Here is a 12,411-nt window from a genome sequence, read left to right as displayed (position 1 = left end):
AAGTGCCTTTGGTTTAAGGCAAGACCCAACATCCACATCCTTAAACAGCTCATCAGCTCATATGGCAGTCAGGGGACTTGAAGGAGTTGACAGAAAGGTGGGAGAGCCACATAGGTGGGCAACATCATCTCTGGCCCTTGTTGTACTTTGTGGTCATTTAAACCATGACCACACATGGGAGCCATCAAGAAATTAATCCCCAGGATGCTTTGCTTTCTCAAGTGGAAGAGAGATCCCTTAAAAGGACAAGGAACAGTGAGGCACAGGGCAAAAACAGGGGCCTTCTGGTAAGTTATTTCTCATTTGGAAAGCAGAGCTGATTGCTGCTACCTCCCAGCCGTCCTGTAAACCTTCCATGAGAACAGGCAAGTGTGAAGGGCCTCGAGCCACGTCTAACACCGAGTCGGTGCTTATTGCACGTGGGGGTCCTCGCATTCTTCCCTTGCATATGAGGGGAGGAGACCCCCACCTTCCCCCATGACCTCCTTTGGTTGAGTTAAAAAACCAGAAGAACCATGATTGCCTGGGGACCCTTGGTTGGCATCTTAATCTTGACCAAACATGGACTCTGTCATGTGCCATGAGGCTACTCACCGGCTCGATTTTCAGGGCATTCCGGTAGCTACCGAAGAAAGCGGCCTGGGCCTTAAGGAAGGCTCTGGCCACCCCATCGCCTGTGGTTGTGGAGACCTTCTTCAGCCTGTTCTTCAGTGAAGAGATCTGGTGAGGAAGAGAAAGGAAACAGGTTGAGGGCAGGTTGAGGGCAGGTCGCAGGAGGGTGGCTGACTAAGCCCAGAGCCCACGGAGCCCTAGAAAATTTTCAGTAGGGACCGATTTGATCTCTCTGCAGAACAAAGGTGCACTCAGTACTGGAAGATTCTTCTGGAGGATGTGTGTGTTTGTTTACTTATTGTGGTGCTGGGGATCAAACCCAGGGCTTCCCATATGTTAGGCAAGTGCTCTACCACTGAGCCACAGCTCCAAGGGCAGGTATTTTGGTTTTGGTGCTGGGAATTGAACTGGGGGGCACTTTACCACTGACCTACCTCCCCAGTTCTGTATATTTTTGATTTTGAGACAGGGTCTTGCTAAGTTGCTAAGCCTGGCCTTGAACTTGTGATCCTCCTGCTTCAGCCCCCTGAGATTACACACCTGGGATCACAGCTGGGATTACAAACCTGTACCACTGTGACCAGTAAGGTTTTTGAAATTTAAGTGAACATTGCTCTTATTAGAGCATATCTAATAAAAGCAAAAATAAAATTATTTTTAAAGTAGTTATGTGCCAGGTAAGTACTTTCACATAAATTTTCTAATTTTTCTTTTGACAATCTTGTGAGGAAGGAATTAGTGGTCCTGTCCTATAAGAATGAGATAGTTTCTGAGAAGTTAGGGTACATGACTAGGGACAAATCCAAGGAGTGGCCAAATTGGAATTTGAACCAAAGTCTTATAATCTAAGTTCAAACTACACAAAGAGTCTTTTTGTTCTAATTGCATTCCCTCTTTGATATTAGAAATAAAATATTAGGCTGGTTATTGTGGCACAAGCCTGTAATCCCACTGGTGCAGGAGGGTCTCGAGTTCAAAGATAGCCTCGGAAAAAGCGAGGTGCTAAGCAACTCAGTGAGACCCTGTCTATGAATAAAATAGGAAATAGGGCTGGGGATGTGGCTTAGTGGTTGAGGGCCCCTGAGTTCAATCCCTGGTACCCCCCCCCCAAATAAATAAATAAAACAAAATATTAGGCAAAGGTTTATTTGTATATCTCACACACCACACTCTGAAAGAATAGTGACTTATAGAAACATACTCAACAGGTTAAAACAAAATAGATAAGAAGGTGACGTTAATGGGAAAAGACGAAGCTGGGACTAGATGTAGTGTGTAAATATAAGCTGTAAGGCAGTCTTACATGATGTTAGACATGGGTTTCAAATTCGACTTAAAAGCTTTCTCGTGACCAAAGCAAAGAGGAAAACATGAAAGTTGAGAGATTCCATGGGTTCATGTATTATAAACAAATCAGTGGCTCAAATGAAAAAAGATTTTCCTGAAAGTGGGACCTAAAAGAGACTTTCCCCATGAATCCATGTAGGAAAGATTATGTGATATTGCTGCTGTTGCCTTCAACATCAGGGCCAACATCAAGCTTCTGAGACTATTTTTAATGTGTTCTTTAGTCATCACTGGATGCCACATTGCATAAACTTTAGAACACACCACTCATATTCCAACACATTCCTGGAATTGCCCAATGTGGTGATCTTGAGTCATTCATTCATTCAACAAATACTATCTCTTACATGCCCTGGACTATGTTAGAGGTTGTGGATATAATGTTGAGTGAAACCAGATATGATCCTTGCCCTCATTTTAGCTGATATTCTACTAAGAAAAATACCCATACATATGACATTGTTCCTGTGACAAATATGTAACAGAGCTTGCCAAAGTAGGCCAAGAGAAAACTTTTGGAGGGATATAGGCTTGAACTAAGATCTGGAAGATAAGAGTAAGTAGTTAACTAGACAAAGAGGGAAGGGCAGTGTGCTATGTATGGGGAATAATGTGCAAAGGACCTGTGGTAGGAAGGAGTTCAGAAAATAGAGCTGTGGCTTCAGTGTAGAGGCTAAGGGGGAAGATGGGGTTTGATGATGCTGGAGGTGGACATGGTAGTGCATGCCTATAACCCCAGCAAATGGAAAGGCTGAGGCAGGAAGATCATAATTTTGAGGAAGGCCGGCCTCATCAACTTAGCAAGACCCTGTCTCAAAATAAAAAAATAAAAAAGGGCTGGGATTATAACTCAGTGGTATTCAATTCCCAATAATGCATGAAAAAAAAATGATACTGAGAGAAAGGCAGAGGTCAGAGGAACTTTTCCATTGTCTGGAGGGAAACAGACAGCTAATGATTATTCTTAAGCTTGTAGGTGACACATCAAGAGTACATGTCAATCAATTTTTTAAAAAAGTACATTTCCGGGAAACCAATATCTAGTGCTATGACATTACTTAAGGATAAAACTTAGAATAAAATTTAAGAGAAAACAAATTAGATTTGGGTGATTCATGGATCACCTACAAACATGTAATATGAATGGGTGATCATCATTTTCTGGGCACAAAATCCATAGCTTTCCTTATAGTCCGAACAGTGCCTGCAAACTGACAAACATTAAGAACCACTGATCTGGGATGAACTGTGTGCACTGGAGAACTGATCCATAGACACTAAGCCTCGCTGTCAAGCTTTTATAAGGGAATTTAAAAATGGCTCAAGAGCCCACTATCATTCATTATTTTAAGGTGCAGCTCAGTGGTTTTCATTATGATCACAAGGTCATATGACCATCACTATTATATACCTCCCGAACATTTTCATTAACCCCCCAAAATAAGCTCATGCTCATAGCTGTCACACATTCCCCACCAGTTCTACCCGACCCCAGTCCTGGACAACCATTAATCTTCCTTCTGTCTCTATGGACTTGCCCATTCTGGACATATACATGGGATAATAAAACAGATTGTCTTCCTCGGCTAGATCATCTCACCTAGCATAATGCTCTTTATGTACAAGTTCAGCTATGTCGTAGCATGGGTCAGTTCTTCACTCCTTCTATGGCCAAGTAATATTCCATTACCTGGGTATAGCACATCCGATCTGTTTATCAGTTTCCACTTTTTGATGATTAGTAAATAATGTTGCTGTGAGGATTCATGTATAAGTTTTTGTGTGGCGATACTAGAGATTTTGAGGCAAGAACTTAAATAGCAAAAATCCTTTTGCCAGACTTTATGTGATGGAGATAAATGGAAAGGACATATGAAATCAGAGAGTGCAGCATCCGCATGTAGCAAGCCACTTGTGTGGGTTAACTGAGCACAGGGCAAGCCCCTTTGCTGCTGTCCGAGAGATGTGCCCCAGGGTTGGGAGTGAGCACCACAGGGGTGGTACCCCTTCTCTGCATGAAGGTAAGCCTTGGAAAACAGCTTTCCTCTGAAAGCAGCTTGGAATCTACCTCAACACCTGGTTATATATAACTGCTTTATTGTGACCACCCCTTTCTAGGACCCATGAGTCCATCGCCATAGTGAGCGACGCAGGCAGCTCAGCAGCCGGGCAGGCTCTGCTGTGGACTTTCAACTTGAAACAGAAATATGAAAAAGAAACGTGCTTTATTAAAATGTTAAAAATATTACCCACCCCACCCCCCAATAATAAAAATCCTGCCCCTCTCAGAGACTAGGGTGACATTTCCATCCTTTGAAATGGTGCAAGCCACTGTCGCTCTTCTACTAGCTCCTCAAAGGCCTTGGGCCACCTGTGCCGCAGATTATTCCTCACTTAACCTTCCCTGGCCTTTCTCTTTCATTCGGGAGGTGTTTAATTACCTTGGATTCACAAGCTGCACTTCAGGTGAGCCTCTCCTAATGGCCTCATTACCATTTTACACAAAGAAGGAGTCGCTGATTGTAACTGAGCAAATATGAGAGCGCTCCTTCCCGCCTGCCCCCGCTGGTCTGAAACTAGCCAAGTGGTCCCGGGCTCCTGATGCCCCTGTGACCACCTAGGCCAAGGCTTCTGAAGCCCTCCCTCAGCCTGCAACACAGAGAGCTTTTGTCTTGACCTGCCAGCACTCCCAACTTTGAAACTGCAAGTCTATGTGCATCTAATGGCTGCTGATAGCATTTTGTCCTTTAAATAAAAGCAAGGGAAGAAAATTTAAAGCTTAAATAAACCACCGTCCTTCATCTAAAGTTGAACTTGCCCTGTGTGCTCCTGGGGGTGCTGGTCAAATCATTACGTTGTGGTTCATCAGGGGTAACACGGGGGTGTTGAAGTGCCATTGAGTTCAGCTTCCTCCTTTAATCAGGTATCATAGGTGGAAGACGGAAAACAAAGGGAAGAGTGTGCAGAATTTAATTCATCACTCCTCTCTAAAGCTCCCCTCACCCTCCTTCTGTGTCCCATCTTGGGTAATGCCACATCACCCGGCCAGACTCCTGGGTTGAAGTCAGATTCTGTACTTTTCCATCCTTCCCACACCATTCTCATGTCTCATCAGCACCATCCCAGATAAAGCCTGACTCTGCCTTCTCTCTCAGTGGGGGCTCTGACAGGCCCATACTGTTGGCATAGTTCCCACAGTGGGCTGTCTGTTTTCAGTATCTACTTGACACTGTCTACCTGTAGCTGTCCTAGTAATCTTGGAAATATCCAAGTTTAATCACTTTAATTCTCCATCAGACCCTTCAATGCCCCCACCCTATGCCGTCGCCACCTTCAAAAAAATACCCAGACTCCCCAGCAGTCAGTGCAGGTTTTCCTTGGCCAGTAGGCTCCCACTTGACCCATGCTGCATTACACTTGACCAACGCCACTGAGCATGAGCTACTCCATCCGTTCACATGCCAATACCTCAGGAGGGTTCTCTTGACCCTTCCTGTCCTGCTTGTGGACAGCCATTCACTCTTTGAAAGACTGTCCAGTACAGGCCATGGGGCACATTAAATAAACTATATCACATTCTCCTGATAAAATGCTGTGAAGCTGCTCACTGAGCATGAGCTACTCCATCCGTTCACATGCCGATACCTCAGGCAGGGTTCTCTTGACCCTTCCTGTCCTGCTTGTGGACAGCCATTCACTCTTTGAAAGACTGTCCAGTGCAGGCCATGGGGCACATTAAATAAACTATAACACATTCTCCTGATAAAACGCTGTGAAGCTGCTAGTAGTGGCAGCACTCTATGAACTGATGTGAAAAGATGACCACAAGGTAGCCAAATGGGGAAAAATGCAAGTTGTAGAGTAAGAAGTACAGCATGAATCATTTTAAAAATCATATGTAAATATATATGTATGTATTAAAAATCTAAAATGCCATGTATCAAACCTTAACCATGCAAAGACACTTTCACTTTCTATTTTACACACGTGATTGTTTTGATTATCCTTTATAAAAAAGCATATGTTACTTTTATAATAAAGAATTAAAACGAGGTATTTTTCTTTAATAGCCAAATTACCCATTGCCTTGGGGTAAGGGAAAGACAGAATCCAGATGTCCCCCCATCTGTGAAGCCTCCTCTGACCACTCAGCCAGCCCCCAACAGGAACATATCGTGGTTCTTCCCGTGAGTGGCAGTGTTGACCACCTTTCCTGCAAGCCTGTGTGTTCCCAGCATGTGCTTGGCCTGGTGGTCATTCAGCACTTTCTGCTGGATGAAAGAACAAATAAGCGAACTTCAACACTGTGAAAGGTACTTCCAGTGGCTGTGCCTCTTTGCTTGGAGGAAAGTCTAGGATCACATTCTTTAGACACAAATTGCTAGGAGGAACTGACCTTGGCTGGGAAGGACTGGAGGAGAAAGCGATATTCATTCGTTCTCCTTCTGCTAAGACATAACCACTAGAGCAAGGACGCTGAATGAGTTAAAGGGAGCATGTACGCCAGTTTCATTCAATGTCACACACTCAACAGATGCAGGAAAGCACTGCCCCGTCCACACCTCCCTCACCTGGCCCCACATCCTGCATCTTCTGCTCTGGTCACGGTTTTCTCTACCTCTCAGGTGTCTTGGCTCCATCTGCTCCTCTGTCCCCACTAGCTCCTCAGGATATAGCACAGAGTTGGAGTCAGATAAACTTATGTCCAAGACAGGAAATCTGGCTTCTCTGCTTTCTTAACCTCTGAACTTCAGTTCTTTTGCTATAAAATGAGGTATCTGCAACTTACATACGTTCTGAGGATTAAAAGATAATAGATGCAAAATGGATAATGGATGTATGTAGCAGCACACTCAGCTTTTAATTTTGTTTAGTTTAGATTTAATCTTTCACCTAGACATCTTTGCAACCATCTTTGAGCTGGTGTCTCTTTATTTTCTTCTTGATCGAATCCATCCTTTGCACTGAGTAATCTTCCAAAAACAAGAGGTTGAATCACATTCTCCTCCTCCGAAATTCTTAGAGGTTCCCTACTGCTAATCCAATGAAGTCCAAATTCCAAAGGTTTTTATGGGCTTTGGCTCTAGGTGGCTCAAGCCACATTTCCAATTTTGTCTTCTACTTGATTTCAGAGGCCTTGAAACCCATCCCTAAGCCTGGCATATTCTTCTCTGTATTTGTTAACAAATCCTCTATTTAAAAAAAAAAAAAAGGCCTCCAACTTTCTGTGATTTCTCCTGTCAGAAACAATAGCTCTCTTCAGAGCCCATGAGCCTGCTCCTTAGTTGACACTCAATCTCTGCACACCCTGTGTGCAGGAGGTGAATGAGGACCTAGCTCCCAAAGAGTTCCAGTAGAGCTTCTATAAACCAGCCACAAGTGAGCTTATTATTACTTCCAAAGGGTCGTTCACATTGTATATATCATCATCCTATTATTTAACCCTTCACATGTCAGCAGTTTACATATCTTTCTCTTCCTAGGAATGAAGACATCCCTTGCAATACATAGTAGCACTCAACAAATACAGGTTTCTTTATCACTTCCTTGCAAATTTTGGAGCCTAGGGAAGAGGGGGCATTAAAGATGGCATACTATTAAGTGTCAAATCTAAGACATTCCTATCAACCTCTTTCGATCAGTGGTGGCTTCTTAAGATTTTTCAGCCACCTCCCCATTCCCTAAGGATACAGCCTGAAGTCCTAGCCTGGCCTGCAAGGTCTCATGGGATTCACAGGTTCTTGCATCCCCTCCACAGCCTCAGCAGCACCCTCTGGGCTCTAGCAGTCCCACTGGTCTCAAGCTATTTCTTGTTTGGAGAACTTTCACCCCACCTCCCCTGTCACCTCTATACTAGAATTCAGGAAACATTCAATAGAAGTTTTCACAGCGATGGAAATAATTCATCTTCTGTCCAATGCTATCCAGTGGCAAAGCTGCTACTGTGCATTTTAAGTGTGGCCAGGGTGACTAAGGAACTGAAAGTTTTATTTTATTGTATTTCAATCAGTTTAAATTTAAATAGCCAACTGCAGATAGTGGCTACCATACTGGGTGCTGCCCAAGGTCAACTACCACACATCTTCAGGTGTCAGCCCAATTCCTAAGTCGGATCCTGGAGACTAGACCAAGGTTCCCCTAGTATATATTCACGGCACATTTCCTTTAAAAGTCACACAGCAATATGTATTGGTACATTTTCCAATAAGCCAACTTGGGTCTGTCTCTTAGGACTGTCTGGGAAGGTGGGCACCAAGTTCATCTGGTGAACAGGCACAATACTCAGTGATATGGTTCCTCTACAGGTATGGCTCAAGGGCCATGGGTCCTCTCCCTGACTTGCTCTAACTGCTGGGTGTCAGAATTTTTTGTTTTACAAATCAGACACCCAGCAGCAACTACAGAGGGGCAAAGAGAGTCACATTTTCCTTTCCCATTTAGGCCCAAGGAAGGTGATTGATTCTTCCTTTCCTGAATAAACTAGATGTTGAGGCTTTGTTCCAAAATCCTTGAGGGCATGTCTGGGTCTGGAGAGGGCAAAAAGGGCTATTGACTTGTTTCCTATCCTCAGGGGTGCAAAGGCATGTCTTTCTCTGCCCTCTTCATATTGGCAATGAAAAATTGACATGGTGCTTCTGCTTCTGCTTCTGCCTTCATTAGTTCTTGCTTTAGATTTGAAACTGAAAGTGTTAAGACAAGGGCAACCAACTATACTCTCTTTCCAGTAATAATTTCTGGGAGAACCAGAAATTCTGCAGGTCAAAGAAACAGGAACTAGTATCAAGCACCCTACTAGTTACCAGATGCCATGACAAGTGAGTCCATACCCAGCACTGTATTAAAATTTCAGAACAATGGGGGTAGGGGGCACAATTTTCCACACTTCTCAATTATGGAAAGTGAGTCTCACCCCACACTATGAAAATGGTATAGTAAGGGGCAGAAGCTAAAGTCAAGCCAAGTCTATCTTATACCAAAGTCAGTGCTATTCCATTACTTCTCACTGCTGCCAAGGGTTTCTCACACCAGCAAATTACATTCATCCATGATGTTGCCTTATTTTTCCCCTGACTTAATATATCTCTATTATTGCCTCCTCTCATTCCTTGCTTTTCTCTTTCTTTCTCAAGAACATGGTTGGACCTTGACCCCAGTTGGCTTTAATTGCTTCTTCTGCATCCCATTTTCCCCTCAAAGAACCTGGTTCTCCATGGGGGAGTGGGGCTGTGCTAGTTATATGGAGCTCCAAGCTGGGGCTAGCAATGACCCTCGGGCCCAGGTCTCTGCTCCCTCCATCTCTCCCGACAACTCGTGGGCCAAGTATAAGTCAGAAAGTTAGAGGTAAGCATTACATTTCTAAGCAGCTTTAGTGAGACAAAAGGATCAATCTTCATTATGTGAATGGCTACTTTACTATGGGCTATTATGGTTCTGTTGAGCATCTTATGAACAAACTCTCAAATCCTTAGAATGACATCCTTGCAGTAAAAAAGTGCAATTTAAAAAACAAAACCAAAAGAGGCCCATTTCTACTATCTGCCAAAGAAAGCTCAGGAGGAGTCCTGCACACAGCAAGCACTCTAGCCCCTTCCCACACATTTAATCTAGTATCTCAGCTCTGAAACAAAAACACAGTAGCAAAGACTTTCACATTATTCTATTTGTAACATGCACCTTCCTTCACATACTTTTCTTTGCCCAAAGTAAGTAAAATTGTCTTTGTTTTCCCTATAAAACAATTTAGTTTTAACACCACACACAATTAATGCAGCTAGAAAATCCTCCCCACGCTACAAGAGACTAGGAGATCTGAGCTCAAAATAAATGTGTATTTATATTTGTAGGTGGTCATTCAATAAAAAGATTATTTCTAATCAAATATGTGCCTGTGTATATGCATATATATGTGTGTGTGTATCTGGGGAGTATTTTCAAAGAAGGGTTTCCTTCCCATACTTCTGGCAGTTCAGGACTAAAGGTCAGATTTAAACTATCACCATGCTTCACAATGCAATCTGTGCAGTGCCGCGTAATGAAATGGTTCAGTAAAGGTGCTCCTGGAAATTCTTTTAATTAGGTCTAAGGCTTTTCAGTTGTCAACATGAATAAACCAAGAAGCATTCTCTTGCAAACAGAACACACAAAATAAAAATGTAAGTTACCTTTGAAAAAACATGTAGTTGCAAAAGGAAAGTTATACATGTTTTTACAACATAGTCTCCACCCATTTTTTTAAACTACCAATATCTCTTTCAATAACAAAATTACTGCAAACCAAAAATACAGGGAGTATTCTACCTCTAATGAAGCAGGCTGCTAATGCCTAATTCTAATGAAAAGTATTTTGAGGAAGACTAAAGTTAATCATGACTAAAAATGTTTAGCAAGAGAAATGACTTTCTTCATAAGCAAAAGCCACCTTGCCATTTAACTACAATTAATTCTACAGAGTAGCAGTTATCTCAGTCAGACATACGAATGTCCCACAATGACTCCTCTAAACTGAATGACATATATTAAAAATGCACTTTTGCCCTCAGAACCACGGTCTGAGGCCCCAAAGATGAGCATGTCACAGCAGGAACAACATCAAGATGCTGGCTTTTCAAAGCTGGATTGACAAACGAAACCATGTAGATTTGGAAATTTTAGTCATCAGTTCAGAGCTGAATCTAGGAATTGGAACTCACAAAACAAAATGACAAGGGAATGGTAGTTTGCTTTGGAACTTGGATTCCATTTGCACTGAGCTCTGATGAAAAGCAAAGCTAACTATTCCAATCACCACCAGGGGTTCTGATTTAGATGGATACAAAGATATTCCCAAATGCCACTGTCCTTGAGACTTGATGTGGAATGGGACCACTAAAATGGAGCAACGTCACATGTAATAAACATGTGGGATAAATCAATGCTTTGAATGATCCACTGACGAATGTATGTCCAGTGAACTTGGAGCATGAAGGTACAGCACCCCCCGTTACGTTGACTTACTCTGTATTCAGACAGACCTGACTTCAAATTTTACCTCAGCTGTTGGCTGTTATCTAAATACCTCTAGGCAGGTTATTTAACCTCTTTCTCTGTCTATAACAGGGGGATAAAGTACCTTCCCCTCCTTTTTGTTTTCTGGGCTTGTTATGCAGATTAAATGTCAAGATCTTTCAAAGCCCCTAGCACAGTGCCTGGCACACTGAAGGAGTCTGATAGTGGCTATTCTTCCACACTAGTCCAACTCCAAAGCCAAAACTACCCAAGCCCTAAGTTTAGCATAAAAAAGAATAATGGGTTCACAATTAACATTTTGTACGGCATCAATTACTGAAATGTCACTCATTATGCTGAGCCTAGTGGATTTATTTAGTGACCCAAACTCAGTGTGTATTTGGGAGTTAATGAAGTGCTTGGTGTTTACAAAGATAAAAGCAGTTTTTGTCTCTGCAACAATCACGGACTGAGTGGATATAGATTTCCAAGCCCAGGGAAGCGGCCAGGCCGGATCCACGGTGGATCACATGGATACATCCACACAGAGCAAGATATCTCCCAAGGGGATCCGGGCATCTCCATCTCCTCAGGGGAGGGGGGAAAACAGGAAGGGGGGGGGTGGGAAGTGTGTATAATAGATGTGTTTCACAGTGTCCCTGCTGTGATGAACAACTTGATCCACTTACAGTTCCAAACACATGATGCATAAAAGAGCTGACAGAAATTCAATTCTTGCAAAGAAAAGCATCTGCTCTCTAGTGGGAGCGGCCAAATATTAAGCAGTTTTAAGGCAGGGCAAAGACCTAGAGGAGCACACTTCATTATCTAGATGGCTAGAGTAAAGAAATGCAGAGGATTACAAACCAAGGAAAAGAAGCCGAGATTCCAAGCATTAATTACCAGGAGTAAAATGATTCAAGTTAAATCTTTGTTACGACAAATATTAAACCCAGCTGTGTTTATGTAGCAGTTGTGAAAAAGAAGAAAAAAAGAAATCCGTGTACAATATCTGTGAGCTCTGCCAGTTAATTGAATTCGCTGGCAGCACTTCCTCCACCATGAGCCAAACATCCTCAAAGATAAAATGTAGCTTTTAAACAGACCTGGGGAAAACGGAATCAAGAAATTTCAACCAATAAAACACAACTCTTTACTGGTATAAAAGTAAAGTAAAATTCAGTAATGAAAGGAAGGAAGTCTCTTAAACATTTACTGCATTCCAAAGCTCGGAGCTGTGGTTTACTGCTGAGGTCTCTTCTGATGTCCCACAGTGCTCCTGCCCCAGCATCTTTAATGAAGCCCCATAAACTCCCATAAACTCCTCGATTGTTGACAAATCATATACACACGCTCAGGGCAAGGCTCACTGGATCATGAAGCTTCTTCCCTTCCTGCGTGGAACATACAAGTCATAGAATGGACACTCAGGGAGAGCAGCCCAAAGAACAAGGCAATTTCTTAAAA

General features: G+C 42.8%; 1 protein-coding gene across 8 annotated transcripts in view; it reads right to left on the bottom strand.

Annotated features, from left to right (window-relative positions):
- Dennd1a (DENN domain containing 1A) overlaps positions 1–12,411 on the bottom strand; it is a 515,895-nt gene that overhangs the window by 152,439 nt on the left and 351,045 nt on the right. For all 8 annotated transcript variants that reach the window (XM_047525191.1, XM_047525194.1, XM_047525192.1 and 5 more), the window contains one exon: positions 595–720. In XM_047525191.1, the coding sequence (XP_047381147.1) occupies positions 595–720 (126 nt within the window). The remainder of the gene's footprint in view (positions 1–594; positions 721–12,411) is intronic.

The sequence above is a fragment of the Sciurus carolinensis genome, chromosome 14 (genome assembly GCF_902686445.1).
Source record: "Sciurus carolinensis chromosome 14, mSciCar1.2, whole genome shotgun sequence".
NCBI lineage: Eukaryota > Metazoa > Chordata > Mammalia > Rodentia > Sciuridae > Sciurus > Sciurus carolinensis.
This window is presented reverse-complemented; position numbering and strand designations above follow the sequence as displayed.